The 23,486-nt window shown below is 43.1% G+C and overlaps 1 protein-coding gene across 6 annotated transcripts in view; it reads left to right on the forward strand.

The window, feature by feature from the left end:
* The window catches only part of LOC120834281 (obg-like ATPase 1), a 36,957-nt gene extending 13,692 nt beyond the window's left edge, over positions 1-23,265 (forward strand). For 2 of the 6 annotated variants that reach the window (XM_078091064.1, XM_078091065.1), the window contains exons 5-9: positions 3,530-3,705; positions 6,965-7,044; positions 16,955-17,085; positions 17,639-17,717; positions 18,059-18,422. In XM_078091064.1, the coding sequence (XP_077947190.1) occupies positions 3,530-3,705; positions 6,965-7,044; positions 16,955-17,085; positions 17,639-17,717; positions 18,059-18,278 (686 nt within the window). In that variant the 3' untranslated portion in view covers positions 18,279-18,422. Of the gene's footprint in view, positions 1-3,529; positions 3,706-6,564; positions 6,829-6,964; positions 7,045-16,954; positions 17,086-17,598; positions 17,718-18,058; positions 18,423-23,030 lie in introns of those variants that run through there. The other 4 variants (XM_078091067.1, XM_078091068.1, XM_078091069.1 and 1 more) reach the window with 4 other exon arrangements.
* The last annotated feature ends 221 nt before the right edge of the window (positions 23,266-23,486 follow it).

Below are 23,486 nucleotides of genomic sequence, written 5' to 3' on the forward strand. Positions count from 1 at the left end.
CTTTTCCTGACTGACTCATAAAACAGCTTTTACTGCTCTGAATACCAGCAGAATTGCGACACAGAGTTTGCAAGAGCCTTTTAAAAGCAGCAGTGCTTTAGATGGTCTCGTACGCATCTTGCATGTGATGACATGCAGAGGAAGTCTGAAGTAAATGAATACTGTAATTTAACTGAAATATGTTGACCACATATCCTTCCAGGTAGCAGCATCAGAGGAAGCAGCTCAGTCAGTATTGATCTTGACTTGAGTCAGACTGCCTCGTTTGTGTGACTGACACAAAAGTGATGATAGCTCAAGTTTGTTTAGCTCGTTCATTATCTTAATCCTGCTGGAACTGGAAAAGCTTGATAATTATTTTTATATTTCATTATCATTTGTTTATATGGAAAGAAAATGTGACATGTCGCATGGTAACGTTAAAGTAAACGACGTTAAACAAAGTCAGTCAAATCAATTAATGATCTCTCCTTCTGCTGCCTTCGTCAGTGTAAATACCAGTTAATGTAGTCATATCCTCTCAGGCCTTGCCAGCCCGCCGTGCTGCTGTAAGTCCATAATTTTGTAGAGCTTAGCCTGATCCCTAATCAGACCGTTGAACAGCGCTCGCCCTCTGGAGACTAATCCTTTTGTTCTGTCGATAAAGGAGCACCTGTTAATAGTGTCTTCAAAACATGCACTATTTGAAATGAAGCAGTAGAAATCTAATTGTTCCACAGACTTGACTCGTGAGCATGTCCATCCTCTCCTTTCCTTTTTTTTGTGTGTTTTAACTGTCTTGCATGTGGCTTTGTGTGGCGCCGCAGACTCATAAGAGCCGTCTTCACAGAGCCCGATCCGGGCCCGCTTGTTAAAGGACTAATTGTAGAGATAGCCCCCCAGATTTCTCTCCTCTCTTTTCCCCTCGTGCATTTGTTCTCCAGCTCTGAGCCTTGAATGGGCCGGCGGTAAAGTAGATGTGAATGTTAAATTAGGCGATGTTAATTAAAGCAAATTACTTTGGAATATGTGGCAGTCAGAGGAGAGTGTCAGCTGATGACTAAATAGTGAGTAATCAGCTGCCACTGCTCTTTCAAAGACTGTTGGAAATTTTGATTTATCAGCTTTTTATTGAGGATGTCTATGTGAATAACTTATTTAAAAAGGTGAGAAAGGTGTTACAAAATGATTGTGCTTGCTTGAGGTGTATACAATTTTGAACCTATATTCATTCGTCATGCTTTCATTAACAGGGATTTATACAAATAATAAGTGCTTCACTAACCATATGAACCTGTTTTGATTATTTTTACTCCACATTAAAATGTACTCAATTGAACAACAAACGTGAATGCATTTTCCGTTTTGAAACTGTGTATCAAAGCTGTACATCGTAATTGTTTATAATATATGTACATGCTTGCAGCTAACAAAATGATTACGTTGCATTATATTTTCAGAGTTCATGCAGACACAATAGCAAATTTTCATTCCAATCAGTGGTGAACAGGGAGCTGGTAAATTGGAGCAGCAAAACAATAATTCCACTGATTAGTCCCTTTCTGTGCGCCGTAAGTGAACTGTTTATACTGTGGAGTACCTCTGCAAGAGGAGAGGAACCAAAACAGCCTGATTAGGCAAAGAGTAATTGGATAAGTTCATTTCACCATGAGGACAACGCACAGGATGACAGCTTGCACAAAAGTCTACAGCTTCTGTTGACTCGCATGCAGTGAAAAGGATTTCTGCTTGACTGTCGTTTGGCTGTTTAGATGTGTCTGATCAGCGATTTTGGATTGTAAATGCCTCCCGGTTTAGTTTCAAGGTAAATCACGTGTCCCTCCTTGATCCAAACAGTGGTGCCTCCCACACGGGCCAACAACAAACGGTTCATTGGTGATGGGGGAGGCCGAGCCATAAGTCTATATGCAACAACTTCCTGTTTGACGGCAACAATGTTGCTTGAGAGTACAAATGTTTGAACAAGGGTCCCGACCAAATTTCAAATTGTTTTGCAACTAAAAAACTGTCAGCGACGGTCCGAGCAGCAGTGTTCCCGTAATGGAAATTGCACACAGCTGTGAATCATCAATATTTTCTACATGCATCCCTGTTGGAGCCTGTTGAAAGACAACGTGGCAGCCTGGTGATGAATGGTGAGGATCCACTCGGTGACGTTCACGTCTCGCGGGGCCTCACCTGTCAACGGAGCCTCACTCTTCAGGCGTTGACAGAGTGTGGATTGTTGATGCCGTTAAGTGACTCCACCGCGCACATTCCAAACATCCCTCACCGCGGTAATGCTTAAAGCCGAGTCATCATTCACCTGACATCCGCTGGCCCGTTGAGTGAGAAGGCATTCCTATTGCCACAGCGTGACACTGTTTACGGATTGACAAAAGTCAGTTTCCAAATCGAAATATGCCAGATTTATAAAAGTATAACAATGGATTATGACTCCTAAATATATACAGTATATATTGATATGTTGTATGTAAATGTATAATATATAATATATGCAGCATGATGATCTGATGAAGTACGATACTGCACTGCTATAGATTTAATTACCCAACAGACTGTAAAATACTAAGTGATGATAACTCAAAGATGTATCAATAATAGTAATAAAATGTTTTAACCGTATTACATAGTATTAGGGTCATGGGGTTACTCTTAATTATTTTTCTCTAACTGCAATTAAGGCAGAACCTTTACATAATGGAGTACTTTTATGTTAAAGTCCTGGCACTTTTATTCAAGTGCGTCTAACACTGTAAACTCCACTTTATCAGCAAAATGTGTGATTTTACTGTACCAACTGTATGGGTTGAACGTATTGCAGTCCACCGTTGGTGTAAAAGTGTGTGTGTGTGTGTGTGTGTATGGGGGGGGTACACGGGTCTACATCTGTCACTCTCATGTGACAGATGTAGACCCGTGCCCCCCCCCCTCCTCCTTCCCTCCCTCTGCTGGAGAACCAGGAGTCCTGAGAGCCGCTGCTGGATAAATGGTCTGCTTCAAAGCCTCATTACCTAATCACCAGCACAGCCAAGACGTCTACAAAACAAAAATAATAAGGGAAGACAGTCGCCTGGGGTCTGTGAATGCTGAGATTTCTTCTCTTAAATCATATTTGCTTTTGTTAATTTTTTTGTATTTTGTAACTTAATGGCTGATAGTTTTGCGACAAAGGGGTAAAAATGCAGAGTGACAATCAAACGTGTTGTGCTGCACTTAAAGACGATTTTAATGGAACTTACTTTGACACAAGCTGGTTTCTTGCAGTTCTGACACTTGCACTCTGAAAATAATCATTAAATATATAAGTATTTCATTGTATTTGTTATGACTTACCAGTGACTTCCACTGTGCTTTTTCATGTGGATTTTTCCTGTATTGTCTGCAAAAAAAAATAAAAATTTTTGGGCCAAATCTAACTGTTCAATCTCAAGAAGTCAGTGTAATCGATACTGTGGCTCCGTTTCTGTTGCTTAAAAAGTCATTATACTGATAATCTCTCCATGTGTTTGTTGTCCAATCGCTGCAGGTGCTTTTGAGGAAGAGGATGTCATCCACGTTGAAGGGACAGTGGACCCAGTGAGGGACATGGAGATCATTCACGAGGACCTGAGGCTGAAGGACGAGGAGATGATCGGCCCTATTATTGACAAGCTGGAGAAGACGGCCATTAGAGGCGGTGACAAGAAACTCAAACCAGAATACGTGAGTCTATGTCCCAGCGGGCCCTTTTTCTCACAGCAAGGCACAAATAATAACCCTCCCACACACATGGCCAAGGAGAAAAAGGTGTTTTTTTTTAATCTCCCTCCAATAGGTCTCACCCCTCCCCCTGCCCCGTATTTTTTTTTCCCCTTCTGAGATTGAAAGTGATCAGAGGTCAGGGGTTTTCTGCTGTAGAAATCATTAATAGAGAGTTACTTATTCAGCAGCTGACCCTGGGTCGCAGCAACGGGCTAATGAAAGTGTCTCCACGCGGCTCTTTTAATCTAAAGTAATACTCATGGCACTGCTGTTGCCCGTGCTCACACACCAACAGCAGCTCGGTAAATTGTATGCCATACAGTGGGTGACTATACTTTGCTATGAATACAGTAAATATTTAGAATATTATATGACGGAGGATTCCTTCGGCTGTGTGCAGCGAGGTGCCGGGCCAGATGCAGGGTGAGAAGATCAGAGAAAAAAAAAAAGAAAGAAATCCACATCCAGGATTTCATATCAAAAGGCATGTAGATACACACACACACACATTGAGATGCTCATATTGTTACGGTAATGAGGCTGAGCAGCCAGTGCTAGCAGTGGTCTGCTTGTAGACGTTTCATGATGCCCTTCCATCAGCCGGGGCAGGACAGCAGCACGCGAGGGGATCCGGCCTTTCACTCGGAGCGCCGTGCCCAATTTCGGGCCCCGACACGCCGAGGCTCTGACCACTCATTACACTAACGAGTGGGGCTTTTTCACCTGCTGCAGAGGCCCAGTGTTTGCTGGGTTCCCCTCAGACTAAACCCCCCCTCCTCCCCTTCAGCCAACAGCACTTCCCCACACCCCTGTAGCCCCACAGACAGGAGCCATTCAGGCAAGGCAGGTGGCCGCTTACGCACATAATTGCTAACAATTTTAGGCAATGAATAAAAATGATACATTACTTGTCAAAGGTTGTGCACACGTCGGCAAGTGAAATCTATGGAAGACCTCTTTAGATGGCAAAGAATGGCGCTTATCAAAGGCTGCAGCGAGCTTTGAGCTGAGAGGGATTGTGCGATTGTCTCACAGGCTGTGCGTCGCATTTGACACGCTCAGCTGTGCAAAGGCACATATACATGTTTATGTAGTCAATATGCAGAACGTCTGCCTCAGGACTACGTCGAAATTTACAGTTTAAAAGAAACAGCAGTGCTTGTACTTTCACACAGCATGAATAAAAAGGAAATTCTGTACATATGATCATTACTTCCTAAGATTTTCTTCTATACTGAGTAATTTGCAAGACCTTTGAAATAATAAGTTCCCTGAGTTTCCTATAAGCTCTACAGGTTTTTATGTCGCATGAAATTTCATGGACAAGAGATGCTTTTATCCTTGTTATTGTTACATAATACACCTGATATGATTCAGAAAGATGTTTCCTTTGCACGTATTTAGTTGGTTATATGGGCACACATGTATGTTACATAAGTTGTGTCCTAAAAATCTTAAATACTTGTTTTAATATACACTTTATTTTGCATCTATTCTGATTGTGATGGTGAAATAAAACTACAGTAAATCTAATTAGTTATTTGTTTTTTGAAAAAATATTTGTTTAGGACAAGGCCAAAAAAATCTTTACGTTGCAAAAAATACAAAGTAAAATTGCTTTGTATGTTGAAAAACCACACACATCACTGAGGGATAATGGCATGTGATGCATGAGCTCCTAAAATAATAATAATAAATAATAAATAAATAATATGTTTTATAGGGAAGAGAAAAATAATATGACCTCTGTAGATTCCATTTGGCGCGTCCTGCCGCTGCAGCTAACAGGCCAAATAGGCTGTTTAACTAAATTCAGTTTCCTAGGAAGAAAGAAAATTTGGATCCAATAAATTGTAAAATAGCTTGAATTCATCCCTGAATATTAATTTGAGACTCTCTGCCAAATTTCTATTTACCCGGCAGCACTGGACTGGATGTCCTTAATGTTAAATACATGTTGACGGTGCTGTGTTTACAAGAACAATGTTTCATTGCTTTCGTCCCCGTGAATCCTCAAAATCCCCATCCTCACAAAACAATAATAAGAACCCGGCCCACCGGCGGCGCTTCGTGGCGGCAGGCATATGTGTTTGACCCCTGTGGGACCTATATGCCTTTTATTAACACCTGCCTGTTAGAGGAGCGCTGCACGGCGGCTGCGAGCTGATGAGGGAAACCTGGAGCGGGTTCAGCCTGTGTCACTGGCCGTTTGCTGTTTCCATTTCACAGATGATTAATCTCTCTGTGAAGACTTGGGACGGCGCGGGCGGAGTGTATGCAGCTCTTCCTGCGCTCTCTCCCGCTGGCTGCACTCTGGCTGGCTGACTAAAAGGCCTTTAGAATTCCTGTGGAGAGAGATGTGCAGAGAGTGAATGCAGCTGGCTGGGGGTCAGTGTGTGGAGCTTTTTCTGCCATTGTGTAATTGAGGCTCTGGCAGGATTTTTTTCCTCAGTTCTTTCAAAAGGGAGTATGATTGTGAAGTGCTGCAAGGGTTTGGGGAGGGAAAAGGAGGTAGGGGGAGTGTTGCAGGGGGTGGGGGAGTTTTTATATGAAGGGGGAGGTCAAGTTGACAGGAACAAAAAGAATGTGTTCCGCTAATTTCTGTGGGGCTGGATCAACAATAATAGGCTCAATTTCTTTATTACAAATTTTATAACTACCTCCCTCCCTTTTTCCCACCCTTTTCCGCTTCCAGATCCTGTCGAGGCCCAGTCTTGCCTGCGGTCTCAACCCACAAGTACCTCAGCAATGAATGTGGAATTCATAGCTGTAAATGCTCAATATTTTTCAAAACAGTGACTATTTAGTTACGTCACTCGTGCTTATTCAGTGTACATTCTCCAAAGTGCCTGAGGAGGGACCAATAATTTAAAACCTAACTAACCAAGTTCCAATTAGTTCTCCCTCTTTTCCAATTTAGCCTTCATACTATCCTTTTCATGAAACATTCCCGAAGGAATATTGATGTTCAAAACTGCGACTCTTAAGCGAGACACCCCAGAAGGCATTTTGTCGTGGTTTAAAGGAGGGAAGGGGGTCTCGTGCTCGCCCTCCCTGTCAAAGCCAGGCCACTCCGGCTTCAATGTGAGCACAGCCATTGTTCATTTTGGCATCAGGATGCCATGCATTTAGGAAATAATTACCCCATACCCTGCTGGGTTTATATTCTTTTTCATCTCCTTTAATGGCTTCTTGTTCATTCTCTTTTAACCCCAAACAGGACGTTATCTGCAAAATCAAGAGCTGGGTAATGGATGAAAAGAAACACGTCCGTAGTGTCGCGATCGGAACGGCAAGGAGGTAAGCCTTTGATTTGTTACAGTCCAATTTATTAACGTGATTTATCTTGCTATTCTTTTCATCTAACCTAAAAGTACAACTGCTGTTTCCCCTCTTTTGTTTTGTCTTTTGTGCAAATCCCAAGTTAATATTATGCACAGTCTTTTGTTGGTTGTATTTTGACATTACTTTTGTACAAGCTAATGACATCTGGCCGTGCTGTTTTAATTCAGTGGCTTTAAAGTTGCTCCCCACAGCGCCGATACACCAGACTCTAATTTGACTTGGCTTCACTTATATCTGCGTGGTCCTCAAAGGCAACGTTGGAAAGTTTGGATTGTCAGTACTTGTCTGTCTTTGTCACAGATCGAAAGTGTTGAATAAATACTTGTTTTTTGACATCCAAACCGACGATTTACCTCGTTAACCTCTCTGAGGAAAGATTACATCGGGAGAAAGAACGAAATGGTAAGTGCTTCGACAAAAGGCTGCAGCCAACTCATTGCCCTCATTAATCACCGCAGAAGAGCTTTTCTTCTACTTATATACAGATTTACATTGATTTCTACTAACTTTGATTGGATCTGCATTTCAGCTGTGTAAAGTGCGTGTGCTGGGGTTTAAGTGTGTGTGTGTGTGTGTGTGTGTGTGTGTGTGTGTGTGAGCTCGCCTCGTTGATGACTGTGGTCTCCTGCTGAGGAAAAACGGTCATATCTTTTTGAGAGGATCTGCCTGGAGGGGCCGCTAAGTAAGCTCTAACACAACATTCGGCCCTGCAAACCTTCGCCACACTCTGCACTTCATTAAGCTCATTCTAGCATATGGTCCCCATTTTACATCAACATTTGTCATATCATATGGAAGGATTTAAATGACAAAAAAAAAATGTTCCCATTCAAAGGCAAACAAATAACTAAAATCATCTGGAGGCAGACAGTAAATCTTGAGGATAACACTCTATGAATATTATACTTATTATATATAAATACGTGTGGGTTCAGATAGTTGGTTTTGTTGTTCTGAAGTAGTTTTACAAGCGTCACTTTAGAGGAGAAATTCCCCCACAAAACTGAGGCTTTCCTTTACTTTTAATGATGACATGCGCGGATTTGCACTTTGTGCAACACTGTTCATAAGGTGAATTTACTGAGAATGACCGTCAAATTCGCTGAGCAAACTTCTTCTCTGGGTTTGCAGCTCTGTTCTGTCTAAACAGATTTTTACAGTAATGCAATGTGGCCACAGTGAGAGCGGATCGAGGAGGCCGGTGTCAGACGACCATTAAATCTGAAAAGGCTACTTTCTTCCACACTACAGCCGCTATGTCAACAACACCAACTTGTGGATTGTTATTGCACTTTTCCAATTGCCCTCTAGGTTTGTGGTGTCAGTTCTCCCAAAGCGTATTTTAGTGCTTTGCTTGGCAGCGTCGTATTATTACGGGAAGTTGTTTACCTATGACTGTTTGTTAAAGTCAAATGATTTATGACACGTGGAGCGTCCGTCGAAGGAAGAGGGTTTTTTTCTTCTTTTTTTCCATCGTGCGTGTGTGTGCCTCTTTTTGTAACTGTGTGAAACGCAATAAATCTTCCAGCGTTTTTAAAAGAGCCAAACAGTCGTGCGCGGGTGCCCCGAGGGCGCCACAGCGAACAATGCCGACATCAAAGTGCGGATGCTTGACAGGTGATGAGTCACTTCCCTTGTCCAGAGAGCTGCTCACACCTGTATGGAGATGATTACAGGTAGATCGAGCCGGCCCTAATTGTACAATAAATGCTGCTCTCAGCTCTAATGGCGGCCAGTCTGCGGCAGAGACGCCAGACTGCCATTTGGCTGTCGCCATGCTCCCGTGTTTTTCCACCGGCACGGTTGAGATGATGATACGGTTAAGGACTGTTCAAAGCAAACAGCAAGACAAATTGCAATTTTGACTCTAAAAATGTGCCGAGGAAAAAGAGGGCGAATCCTAGAATGAGGCAAATAAGCCAATCTCATCTGAGTCTCTCAGGACACAAATACAGCCCATTTCGCAGGCTCTGTTTATTCCAAGTGGTCCTGTTTTATATTCTTGATGTTTCGTTCATGCTGTCACTCAGCCTTCATTTTAATGTTCCAGCAGCACGCCCCACCAAACACTATTTTCATGACTTTAATGCATCTAAGTTAATTGATTTCCTTTATGACACCCGCTGCGTCGCAGGTTGCAGAGGCGCAAATAGATGTTTTTGCTGTAGCCATTGTCTCACGTCGGAGATTGCAAACGGTTTGATCAAACTTTTAGAGCCTTCGAAACCAGTCCATTGTAAAGCGAGATCGTCCTGCTTGCACTCTGGGAAGCTGCCCTTGTTTAGACGAGAATACACGGCATTAGCTTCAGCGAGCCATCATTAATGGAGGGATCAGACGAGGAGCGAGGCCTCCTTTCATCCCCAGGTTCTCTGCTGGAGACAGTACATCATTTACTGTTGAGAGGAGCACATGGCTCCAATCCTATACAGTGTACGTGTATCAGAATGTGTACGTGTGCATGTTTGAAGTCTGTTTCAGAGGCGACTCCATGCTCATTTGGATGCTGGTGTAATTGCGGTGTGCAGATCAAAGGCTCGTCGGCTGAGTGATGTTCCAGGGGAGACTTTACCACACAGCCCTCTCCTCTGTGCAGAGGGGGCCGCCTGCTGCTCGCCGCCCCCCCCTCGCCCCTCTAACCGTGCACTGCCCCCTGCACATCCCCGCTCGTAAAAAATGATTAAGGCCGCATTTGTCATGTGTTTATGACTGAGAGGCATTGCGTGGTGGGGAATGGCATCCAGAAGAGCCTATGAAGAGGCTGTGTGCTCCTTCCTCGGCGTCGGTGAGCTGCCTGCGAGACGTTTTCCCTCCGAGCTTGTGTGTTAGAGAGGTCATTAGAGCCCTGTTGACGATGTGCCGGCTGCGGCCGCTCCAATGTTAGCGTATTTTCACTTGTCATCTAATGTTTGTTTTGTACGCTTTTGGCCTCGCCAGCTTCAGGCTTTATTTATTTTATTTATAGGTTTGATATCAGACATTTAGTCAACCCTCCTCAGAGAAGCAAGAGCGGTCACATTTTGTCATTGTAAAAAGCACAGCTGAGAATATTCCACATATGCAGTGATGTTTCTTTCTCTCATCATTTTCTTTCTATTTTCTTTGCTTCTCTTTTGGACAATGTGCATTAAAGTAAATTGGTGCCTCTTAAGTAGATAAGTTGACCTTTAAGGAAACCAGCGAGCGTGACCTATGTCTGTGAGTGTGTGCCGTGTGGGTTCTCCTGGTGAGTGTAAGAACTGCAGGGTATTGCTTGGAGCTTTTATTAAGTGTGTGTGTGTGTGGGGGGGGGGGGGGGGTTGTCATTTCAGCCTGCTTGTATGCACGTGTGTGTGTGTGTGTGTGTGTGTGCGTGTGTGTGTGTGTGTGTGTGTGTGTGTGTGTGTGTGTGTCAGGGCACGTGAAGGCCTCTCTTTAGTCTGTACTCTTTGTTTCTTATTACTCATTGAAAGGTATTGAATACTTTGTCTCTTTGAAGATTATTTTATACTAAATGTGTGTTTCATTAGGTACCTCTGTCATTTATGTTTGGGTGACCACAACTGAACTAGTTACACACCACAGCTGCTCTTCTGGTCAGCCTTTGTTATCATCTTTTTTCCCCTGCCATAAAGGAATTAATTGATCTTTCATAATTAATTCCCGACATATTTGTCTGGCATGGTGTAATTCAGAAAATGTCTTGCCATGCTTGTGCTCTCATCATTATGATGATGATGATGAAAAGACTGCATGGGTCTGGACAACAATCAGTGGGTCTCTGCACTTCAGGAGTCCGGTTTGATCTCACAAAAAGGGCCTTGTTTAATGTTGAGGTGTCTGACTTAACCCCGACTACTCATTATAAGTAAAACAACATAGTTTGGAGGCATATTAAATTTGTTTTTGTCTACAAATCTCATAGTAAAGATCAAAACCAACAATACATTTGTGCTGGTAGGCAAAGCCTGATGTTATCCCTCCTTGCCATAGAGCTCCAACTATTAAACAGTCCTCAGTGAGCCACACCGCTGCATCATGGACTGTGTTCTTCATTTTGATTTGTTCAAATAAATGCATATGAATAAATTCATTGTGTACTCTTGAGTGATATTTTCCTACACTACAGGTGTCTTCGTCTATTGTATCACTATTCATCAAGAATTAAACCATGTATCTATGATCTATAGTCGAACGACCTGAAAACCCAACACGGCGTCTCTGTTAAAAACTAAGTTAAAAATAAATCCTGAATAAAAGAATGTCCTGGCTGAGTTTGATGCTCTGGTTGGCCTGTAGGAGGAGCTTTGACAGTTAAAGTCAAGGAAGCACCACAGGAGCTGCAGCGTGGCAGTTATAGACATGGACATATATACACCAGAGCCCAAACCGCACCTACAGCTTTAGTCTTCACTTGTATTGTGTTTAATGCAAATAATTGCAGTAATTAGTTGAAGATGCATTTTCTGATCATTTAGAAAAACAACCAACTATTTCTGAGTACTATCAAGATGATGTTGGGACCCCGCTGTGATTCACTGCAGCCTGCTTCAGCTACTCCAAACCATGATCCCCATAAACACAACTCAAACTTTATTGAGTGCAAAACCACTGGCTCCATCCAAGTTTTTGGAACCACTATCCGGGGAGTTAGCGTTCCCTTTTTAAAGCTGTGTGGGAAGCATACGATCACTTGCTCCCTTCTCTTTCGTGCACAGTTGGCCACTCTCTCCTTGTGCAGTGCGCCATCCTGAGAAAGACTTTCCCATGTGCGTGTATCCTGCTGTCCGCATGCCTTCAGCCAGCTCTCAATGAGAGAACTTAACAGGAGAGGCTGTACAGTAAAACTGAAACAGATGGTGCTGATGAAGTCTTGTCCGTCCAGTTAGCCCGGTTATTGACTGTCCCCTGTCCGGGTCACGAAAGGACACTGTTAACTGTTAACAGTGTCCCGGTAGCGAAGACACGGCACCGTTCCATCAACTAATGAGACAGACCCTAAACTTGAGAATAAAGAGACATTCTCTGTTCTTGTTTGTTCTGCTTGCTCTCAAAGATTCAATGCGGATCACTTCAAGCTCATTCGTCAGGCACAAGGACGCTAACGTGACGCTGCTGCAGACACACGTGTATCAACACGACACACTGGCTTTCCACGAATGCGCCCCGGGGGATTCTTCCCCTGCAAAGTCCAGGTTCGGCGTTATGAAAAAAAATAATTAAAAGTCTGTGAGTTTAGAGTCGGTCTAATGATACATTTTGATAGCTTTGGCTTTGTTGTGCTTTCCATTTGCTCTTCGCGATGAGGTTACGTCCGGACACACGTTGCAACAGGGAGTCGCCTGTGGCCCCGGCAGCTCTAATGAGACAAATAAATGAATATAGTGTTGCCACATACGGCTCCTAAACGCCTATTATCGGGGTTATTGTTGAACTGTTATGAATACGGGAGAGGGAAAAAAAAAAGATGCAGGATTGGAAGAGGACATGATTGGCTGATGTTACATATGTCCTTGATTACCTTCCTTCTGCTTTTATTCTAATAAGTGGCATTCTTTGTACTCCCGAGGACAGCTAGACAGTCTGACACACGATGAGAATAAATATTGCATGTGCAAGACATTAAGCTGTCATCCAGGAAGGGAAAAAAATATAAAGAAGAGATGGAGAAATCCTTGTGGTGTTCTTCCGCGCTACACTTTGCCTGCTCTTGTCACAATTGTCACATTTTGATGACTCCCCCCCGCTCGGCACCAGCCCCCTTATTTTCTCTCGCCCAGTCAGCTGCTGTGAATGACAGCTTTGGATACCACATATAGAGAATTATTTTAGGTGATGTAGAATCTACTACTTTTTGGGGTTACTGTTTGAATTTGAGATGTTTTGCTGTTTTGTCTCTCACAAAAGACCCTTTAACAAGAAGAAACTTGGGGGAGATTTTTTTCTGCTTTTTTTTCCGGGTTTCATCCTCCATGTGCAAACATTTAAAGTCTCAAAAAATGTTACGGGTGTATTTATCAAAGAAAAAAAGTTATTCGAAGAAGCTTTTCACCAGCACACCCCCGAGGTTTGTTTGAGATATAATGTGACATGATGCTCTTAATTAAAGCTGCTCCCATTGTGCCTTCGCTGGGTTCTGTTTCCTAGAGCCTGTGATTGCTTTGAAGACTGAAAGAACTTCACAATATCGGAGAAAGTGCATGTGTGCATGTGTGTGTGTGTGTGTGTGTGTGTCAGATCGCCTTCCTCCTCAGAGGCTGAATGCCTTTCGATCAGGCCACGGCCACAGGGAGCATAGAGCGCCTGCACTCTCGCTGCTCGGGAGCTCACCGCTGGGAGGATGAAAAGCTTCCCACAGAGCTGCCGACTTCCCAGCCTCAAAAAGCCACCGAGGGCTCATGCCTCTCGTGGCCGTCCCCCTCCACACAGGGGAAAAAGCAAAGAGGAGGATGTTGGCAGCCAAAACACAGGGGACCCTGGGTTTATTACTCAATGAGCCTGTGCCTGGCATGCACGCCAGCAGCTGCCAGCGTTTGTGGCAACCCGGCTCAGTAACACAATCGGTTTGTCGGGGCGGCTCCAGCGCCCTTTGCCTCTTGTCCTGTGTGGAGCTCAGGTGCCTTTGTGGGTAACCGGGAACACCTGGCCAGTTGTTCCCCAAATTATTTAGGCCCGCCTGCGCAGACACAACCGGTCGCCGATCCCTTCGTCGCTCTCTCTCCGGGGTCGGGTGTGTCGGTGATGAGGCAGGTAGTGGATTACTCTTCAGGCCTGTCAACATCCAATTGCATGTGAAAGGAGCTCACAAACCGGAGGTGGTGGCCCACCTTTTACAGGCTTAACTTGGCTGAGCACTCCTAATAAAGCCAACCGGCACGGATGGATGTTTGACGCAGGCCCGGGTCATTGTCTCAGGTGGCTGGGCCTGTACTTTAGAAACGCACATTGTTTTCCCCTCCTGAGCCGTTTAGGCAGATCAAAGCTGTCACAAAGCCCAGGGAAGCCCCGGGCATGCGGAAACATCAGGAATTACCCCCCTCAGGATTCCCACACAAAAAGACAAATAAGAGTAGGCCCGGAGGGTGGCCCCCTGTGGGACACCTCCATTCAGAGCCAGCCTGTTGTGGAGGCTCCAATTGTTTTTTCCTCATTTCACAATATATTGTTCTTTAAATTGAATGTTTTGTCACATCAAATCTCAAGCTTAGGACAAATAACTTGACGCGTTTTTCCAGGTGTACGATTAACATGTATTGGCTCTTATTGTCTTGTTTTTATCAGATGACATCAAACGAAAAATAATAAGTGTATAGCATCTCTTAGATTTGTAAAAAGTTTGATTAGAGAACCGTCTTTTTTTCTTTCAGTCAAGAGCAGGGGGGAAAGCACAAACATGGCTTGTTCCTTAGGTTTGTTTGAGCCCAGAAGCTGGTGAATGATTAGCAGAAATAATGTCCCTGTCACCCTTAATCACATTAAAACGTGGTTAATATTTAATTTTTCCTACTTGATATGCAAAAATTTCCACTTGATTTGCAGCGGAGGCCATTGGAATTCCATTATAAAAAGAATAAAAATTTCAGGCATCATTTGTTCAGAGAGGGATATCAAGAGCAGAAAGTGCTGAATCTTTCTATTAACCGAGCAGTGAGAGATGGCACTCAGTGCTGGGACATAATGGGAGAGTGACAAGAGACAGACACGCGCACACACACACACACACACACACACACACACACAACCTTCCACACTGGATTCATTTTGTGTAGCACAGACCCCCGTTTAATGTTTTACATTGACAAATATTGTTTAACATATAAGATGTATTGTATTTGTATTGTGATGTTAACTTATCAACATCTATTCTCGATTGTCTCTTAAAGGATTTCAGCGAAACAGAGATATAACCTGCACGCCACTGAGCAGACTTCACCGTTGTTGAACATTATTCTTATCAACATTTGGGTTTTCCCTGGAAAACACATCTACATGGAAACCTGTAATGATTTCAAATTTTATGAATGACAAGATAAAAAGAAGCAGCATGTTTTACATAAACATTTCCCCAATTTACACATCCTCATAGAATTTCAACCAAATAATTGGAAAGGACATAAATACAAATTGCAAAGTGGCACGGGCAGACAGCGGCGGAGTTGACGGAGTCGGTTTCGGGAGCCGTGTTGACGGAACATCAGAGCTCTTAATTGACACTGCTTTGTTTCTGGAGTTGAGAGAAGGGGGAGTTCCGTGTCCCCGTGGCAAGGTGTTTGTCTGGTCCCGTGTCACTCAGTGCAAGGACCCAGAGACCCCCGTGCTCATTTGCAGCTCACGTTCCCCCGTCTCGGCTTCACATTATTAAAATCATCCCTCAGCCTTCTACCGAGAGCCTCTTTGTTACTTGGCTGGCTTGGCTCAGCTCTGTCAAGTCTTCACCAATTACAGTCTCAGGTACAATGGTCTATTCAAAGGATCACAGCCCTTGACTGGTGTGGAGAGAGTGATTTGTGAATCATTATTCAGCCTCCTGTAGAGTACGCAATACCTGAGGAATGCAAATAACGTGCCACCAAATAGACAGCTGTGCTGCTAAAAGTGACAAACTACAGCTGTTATTATCTCAGATTGGATATTTTTTTCCCCTCTTGGAGCGCCCGCCATCTCCTGTTTTCAGCTTTTTAGGCTTCGACTAAATGTGTTTCGCATTTCTGTCCTTTCAATGGTGAGACACGGAGACTCATCTCATCGCATTGGCAGTCAAACATCAGACAGAAAGGGAAATATTAGGTTACGGGGGTATCTTAGCTGATGTGCATCTGAAAAGGCATTTGGAGCAATTTAAATGTAGCCTGTTGTATTATTATCTCTCGTTGGGAAGAAGAAATCCAGTCAAAGCAGGACTGTGCTTTCCCTGTCATGTTGTGTATTGATAATCATTAGGTAGAAGCAGTGATGTGGTTTTGCAGGTGGTAAAGTGGTGACATTGTTATTGGAATAGATGGTGGCATTGGGGTGGTTGGGTCCCTCCCAGTCTTTGATTCTTATGGGCTTTAAACAGGGAACTGGGATTACAGGTAATGACAGGGACCCCTTGGAATCATTCCAGCCAATAGGAGCTCGGTCTGGGCCGACGTGTGAAAATGGATTTGTGTGCTGCTGTTCTTTGAGACCTGCCCAATCGCAGCCACGGCGCTTGTGTGGGGCTAATCTCATAATTGCCCTAACCCCCCCCTTGTATTGTTCCGAGAGTTAACATTAAGTGTGAGGATATCTTTGTCCCGCAATGTCAGGTGTCCCGCTGGACATGAAGACAAAAAGAGAGGGGGAGGAAAAACAGGGAATGACAAAGACATTTATGAGTAAGGAGATACCTCGCAGCTTCCTGGCTTCATGTTGTATGTTTAGATGTGGTGAATGAAGTCTATTGTGTATTGTGAATTCAACAAGAAGAACATGCACAGTTTAGAATGCCTTCCGACACACTACATTTTATACATTTTACTGCTACAGTTTTTTTCAGATTATATTTCATACAAACATGTGATCATCTTCTAAAAAACAATACATTTTCCACTAATCTCATGTTAAAAAATCCTTCAGATTGGTCAACATATTTTAAACTGAATGTAAATCAGCTTTGTTTCAAATACACAGTATATTGCTCTACTTTCAAATGCAATATTTGTTATATCACTTTTACTGTGCGATATTGCTTCTGTTACTTTTAAAGATCAACCATTCTCTTTATTATGAGACAATGTCAAGCCGGGATGTTTGGTCGAAGACTTTTAAGTCAAATTTTCAGCTGCTCTCCCGGCATACAAGCAAATACTTTAATGTGAACCACGTCCTCCAACTGCTTTCTTGGCTGCTGATTTTTTACCAGGTTGGTAAAAATCCAGGAGTGGGTGGACAGTCGTGACCCCAGAGCCTCGGTCATCCCCTTGGGCGGCAGCCTGCAGAGCCAACGACAAGACAAGAGAAGCAGGAGCTCTGCACCGAGCACGAGACGCAGAGGTTAATTATCATTCCGTCTCCCCACACTTTATTATCAGCTGTGTCCTCCATGCACTCCTTTAATTGCATGTGCTGATAGAATAATAAATGGCAGAGTAATTACCATTATAAAGCAGAGGATCCCTCTTCTTACTGAACAACTCCGTCAAAGGGTTTTCCTCTAAATTAAGTTTTTAACTGTCATCTGTCATCTGTAGGTATAATTATAACTTGGGCATTTTGGGTTTATTGTTCGCGTGTGAAAACCTCTGTAGAGAGGAAGATTGTGACAGCAGATGTTTTTTTTCCCCCCCTCTTGGTGCAGAACGAGGCATCGTGTTGAATTCTTAAAAATTCTAAATGAGTCTCCGAGCTTTCTAATTAATCAAAGAAACCATTGGAGAGTTGAATGTCTCGTGTGAAACAAAGTGACCCATCTTATTCACTTAACGACTTTGTATGGGAATGAATGGGGCTTTGCCACTGAAGTGAACTTTGTCTGGGCATTTGTGGCAATAAATAAGATTTACACAGTTCAGACCCCTCGGTTTGAACTGAATTTTCTCTCCACCAGTGTCCGGAGCAAGATCATCCTGCTGCAGGAGTACTTCTTCACCGCTGGGCCCGATGAGGTCCGTGCACGGACCAGTCGGGTAAGAGCCTGCTGCCTGCTGTGCACACACACACATATATATATATATATATATATATATATATATATATATATATATATATATATATGTGTGTGTGTGTACCAGACACAAACGTACAGGACTACACACACAGTGTCCCACGTTCCACCCTGCTGGCAGCCTCACTGATATCACACACTTTCAACTTTGTCATGGTTGTGCTTTAGCTAGTCATTACAGGCCAAGGATAACTTCAATTACTGGTGAGCTGCTGAACAGTGAAAGTGGGGGCCACATTGATTGAGGAGGGCAACAATTGATTTTGCCCATTACGTCCATGAGAATGTTTCCATCCTGTGCAGATCTGCCTGCCCTCCTCCTGCCGCTGGAGATAAGGAGCCCGCGCATTGTGCCTGCCTAATCTGTGTGACGGAGGTTGTCTGTGCCAAAATTGATGTTGCTTTTCACTCGGCTGTTTGTGGGCCTCGCGGGGGGCTCCTCCTCCCCGTGTGTCTCAGTTTACTGAGCCCGGCCCGCCAGCAGCTCCAACGGGTTTTACATGAATTCAGTTGTTGCCTTTGAATACTGGTATTGTATTGTGTAAATAAAAATATATTTTTTCCGAAAATTGGAGGGTTGATTGTCGATGAAATAATGTAGGTTTAAAAAGTACCACACAGAAACGCTTCAACAAACTTTTTGAAAACTTGAGATTTGAGTTGCGTCGGGTCACGGTTAATAATACCCATTCTTCCATCCAATCAGATAATGATAACAGGTTTCTAATGTCAAACCTCCCATGAACCTAATTTGGACAACTATTTTCAAAAAGCATTGCAATTTTCTTTTTCACGATGGCCTCTAATTAAAGAACGAGGCTTTGTTCTCCGAATTAGTTATTTATTTTTCCGCATTATAAAAATCAGGAAATTTGTTCTCCAGTTTGTGTCTGTTCAATATCTTTGTAGAACAGGTTGTTATGAATTGTTTATCTTGAAGAAGCAATGCCAGAAAAATCTTTTGAGATAGTGCTTGACATTCTCTGAAAATGGCCTTATGACTGACAGGAGAATCTGTGTTTGTGTTGAGCATCAGATCTATTTGACAGGAAGCTATAATTTTGAAAGGAATAAAAAAGGCTTTTGATATTTCAAGGTATATTATTCTTTTTGTTAGTTTACTAAATGCTTGTGCATGACAGATAAACATTCAAAGTAGATCATATGTTGTCTATGGATGTATAGACAAATAAAGTAAAGTACCATTGTGAAAATGTTTTTCTCTTTTCATAATTCCCTTTGAGGTCTGTGAACTGCATTCACAGCTTAACCGGTTATCCCGCAGGATGATATCTCCAATTTTTTTGTGTCAGACGATTTAAATGTTAAAACAGATGATCTATGTTGCCCTTAAATGACTCCGAGCTGTTTCAGGTTTAGAGCCCCAATATGCGCAAAAAATACAGGAATCCATCACAAGCATCTGATATTTCTTGTGTTCTGCAGCGATGTAAGGAAATGATACTCACTGACCCTTACTGATTTTCTTTTTATGTGTTGATTTTATAGTTGTTTACAAAGAAGAGAAACACAACATTAAGAAAGGGGGGAAAAGATGGAAAAGAAACCGTCCTAGTGAGACAGGAACCCGGGGCGTCCCCTTCATCAGGCAGTATGAGCCTTCCACCGTCCAGCAGGACGCCCCCATGCTGACACTTCAGACAAACGCTCCCATTCTGATTACAAATGCAAAATTCATTTAGATGCAGCGAATAGTTTGGATTCTTTTACCACTGACTGCATTAGATCATTATTTTAGTGCCGTACTTCATAGGAATATCAAACTTTTATGTCAGAAATGTTTTGTCTCCAGATATCAAAATTTGAGCAATAATTAACGCAAATGTATTATAAATGATACAAAACATGTTCGTCCAAGTTAATGAACAGGACCTGTTGTAAAACACTTTCATGCTGGCTTCTCAGACAAGTACAAGCCAGAGGGGAACGTGAGCTCACTTCCTTTTATTTTTTAAACGGACACATTACATTTCAGTCAGGTGACATCACCGGCGTTTAAGCGCACACTCATCTCAGCATGACTGATGTCCTCACTATTTACAAAAAAAAGACCCGAAACACTTCAAAGGCATCCTCGAAAACACTCCTCGTGGACATAACTGATTACAGCCAGCCTTGATTGTGTGTGAGGGGCATTTCATCAGGTAAGCATCAGTGGGTAACTGTATTAAGCCAATACATCTTGCATTGTAAAAACTCCACTCAGTAATGTCGTGTTCCTAAGTCCTTTAACATGCTTTATTAGGCAGCCTCGAGGTGACCATTATCTATCAGCCTGCTCTGCATAGCTCTTAACTAGGACAATGTGGATCTCTTGTTATGCTCCGTATTAAAAAAAAATCCCACCCTTAATCTATTTTTCTCCAGATAGACAAACCTTGATGCTGATTAATGGTAGTTAAACTCACAAGCACTCCGTCAACGAGATTGCAAAGGGATGGTAATGTATTAGAGTCATTAAATACGCATCATTCTTTTGGCATGAAATATGTTGACCCCAACCTGATTATATACATAATTAAAACTGCTCAACAGTTCCTGAGCACAGAGCTGCAGAGCAGAGAGAGAGCGAGCAGGTCGACAGGCAGGAGTCATAATGATACACAGCAGCCACGTCACTTGTTTGGGTCATTTGTCATTTCCGTCCCGCATTATTTCAGTGCATATAAATTGCACATTTTATCAATGCTCAGTTGGGTCTTGGAGTTTAAAATAGAATTAAAGGCACAAAGAATATATAAAACTATTCAATAGTTTTGTTGTGTTTGGTAAATTGGCATCGGAAATAACTATGTATTAAAGTAAATGTGTGTTTTTTGAGTGCATTTCCAACAGTGAAATATTATTGACCGTTGGAAATGAATTTGAATGACCAAACTTTACCCCCGTCATAGTAGTAAGGCCCGCTGCAGTGAGGCCCATGCTACCCATGGCCTCTCGCTGCAACGCTGGGTCTTCTCGCTGTCATGTCCAGAGAGCCGGGCAGCGACCCACAATGAGGCGAGATTGCTTGGACAGAAATCAATACCAGCGCGGAATGGGAATCAGAAGGCATTGATAGCGGTGCTGGGTCCTTATCGGTGTCCAGGCTGCCCTAGCAGGGCACAGCCGAGTGGAAAGCTATCCAGAAATCAGGACTGAAAACACCCCCGAGTGATGCTCACAACGCTATCGCCCTATCAAACACCATGTCGCTCGCGTGCTGCAATCCATCTTCTCCAAAACAATTCATTTGTCCCCTCTTTTCCTTCCCGGTGACAGAGAGGAACTGAGGCTCCACAGGCTGCAGGGAAGATCCGCGCAGACTTTGCGAAGGGCTTCATTATGGCGGAAGTAATGAAATTCTAGGATTTTAAAGAGGAAGGCAGCGAGAACGCTGTCAAGGTGAGCAGTCAGGGTGCCAAGCAGAGATGAGGGGAAGTCTCCTGTGATCAGTGGAGCCGACAGTCACCACACAGCACCGACTGCAAGCCGCTCTTCACCTTTACTCAGGGGAAGAAATTACTGCACACACTCCAAGCACCACTCCTGACAAGCCAACTGATTCTGGCTCTAAACACCGCAATTCTGCTCCAGCTGTGCATATCTTTATCACAATGTGTCTTAACTGGCTGATGGCAGCTCTCGGCCGTGGCTCAGCACAGTCATTGGGAGGAAGCACGTTGTCTCCTCACCGGGCATTTATCAGATCTATAGAGTCTGCTGTTGGCTCCAAGCTCTCCGTTGCCAAATCCCTGAGCCACTGCAAGCGACTGTATGTGGCAGTGATATAAAGCAGCAAGTTAAATAAAAAGTGTGACGTTTCTCAAACAATGACAGTTTACTAACTATACGGCGCACAAATGTCACTTGAGTATATTATTTTTATGATGGCCAGTGTTCGTTCATGTGCTGCATCAGCTACTTTGCAAAATGCTAATCCTCTTTACTACATGTGTTTAGGGTTTGGCATTAATTTAGTTTATATCTGCAAACTTTAATTTGGTAATTGAAGGTACAGAGTTAATAATCCGTTAATCAACGCTGTAGGATTCCTTTCAAATCAAAGATAATATTTTTTCTTTTTCATGCCTTAATTTCTGTTCTAAAATTATAATTCCAAGTTGATTAAATGAATGCAGTATAGTGACTTAAACCTTGCTATGTGTGACATTCGTGAGCAGCAGCTGCAAGCTATGCCATTATAATCCCACTATCACCACCATCAACTGCGTGTGCCCACTTACAGACTCAACTAATGTAATTATGGTGACACAGGGACTTGTGGGGACCGGCGTGGAAAAGGAAGCACTGTGAAAACATTTAAATCTCTTTACTATTCAAGCCTTTTTTATTTTTATTTTAATGCAGCGACGGCGTATTGTCCACACCCATCATAAGCTGCAAACAGAGGGTGAAGCGTGTGGGTCTCCCGGGAGTCCCGCCATTGTTACCCGGGGTTGAGATCCGAGTGTCCTTACTGCATGCTCCTTTACTAATCCCTTTCTAGGCCTCATAAGAACATTGAGCATTTCTGACCGTGGCATTAATGTCTGTGCTATTTAACGCCAGTTGTGGGAGTAGGCTGCCAGTGTATGGGGATATCACATTATTAGTAATCATATCTGCTTAAGCCAAGCTTGCTGCTCCAGATGGCTGCTTTCAAGTGCAAATGAACCAGTTAGACGTGTCTGGTTTAATACATACTCAGGAATCACAAATAGCCATTGATTTTTTCCCCTGTCTCCCTCTCCATCCAGTGTTTCTGGTGGTATTGAGCTTGGATTAAATGGTCTCCTGAGCCTTTAAAGGGACATTGATTCTTCTAATTAATTGTGCGCTGTGCAGAACCAGAATGCATAAACCTGTCCATATTAGCACTTCAAGTCAATTATTTTTGAGTTTGCCGGGAAGGAGAACAAACACCTACTGTATACAAAAGAAATGTTAGAAGTTATTTTCGTTTCCTTGAGAAGTTTGATAGTGCTGTAATCAAAGACGTATTAACATTTTGTGCTTGTACACATGAAACTGCGAGGAGCAGAACAGAGGATTATTCAGTCAGTGGGAATTCAGGCTCCCCTTGAGCAGAACATGGACGCGTGTAAGCGCGTTTGTGTGTACGTGTGCTTTTGCATCCGTGTGTGTGTGTGTGTGAGAGAGAGAAGAATTTGACTGAACTATTCTTTTCCACTTCCATTATTTATTTACAATGCACACTGTTATTATGAGCTCTATTGTTAATCTGTTTTTTCTGTTCTTTCTTATGTTACAGGCAGCAGGGAAATACAGACAACAGGGCAGAAACTGTTGTTGAAGACGGAGGCATCATCTTTTTCAAGTTTAACACCCCAAATGCACCAAAGAAAAAGTGACGAAAGAACAATCTGTTTGTTTACATGAATGACTCGTTCCTCTTACCCTTTTTTGTCGTCTTTGGCGTGACACACGCTGCCAAACTCTCACATCAGGATCAAATCCCCGCTCTGATACGAAGCTCAGGTTCGGTAAACTCTGACAGCTTTGCTATTTAAGATCAGGATCGGCCCCCCACTCCAAATTGTTGCAGCATTTGAAGGAGCATATTACTCTCCAGATACCTCATTAATCTCCATCAAGGGTGCCAGCGCTGACACAGCTGACAGCAGGGACAATGCCACCTGCTCTTCTCCCCCTTCTGCAGATAATGCATGTTTTACAGTAGCCCAGATGTCTACACTCAATAAAACAT

This window comes from Gasterosteus aculeatus, chromosome 16 (genome assembly GCF_964276395.1).
Source record: "Gasterosteus aculeatus chromosome 16, fGasAcu3.hap1.1, whole genome shotgun sequence".
Taxonomy (NCBI): Eukaryota; Metazoa; Chordata; class Actinopteri; order Perciformes; family Gasterosteidae; genus Gasterosteus; species Gasterosteus aculeatus.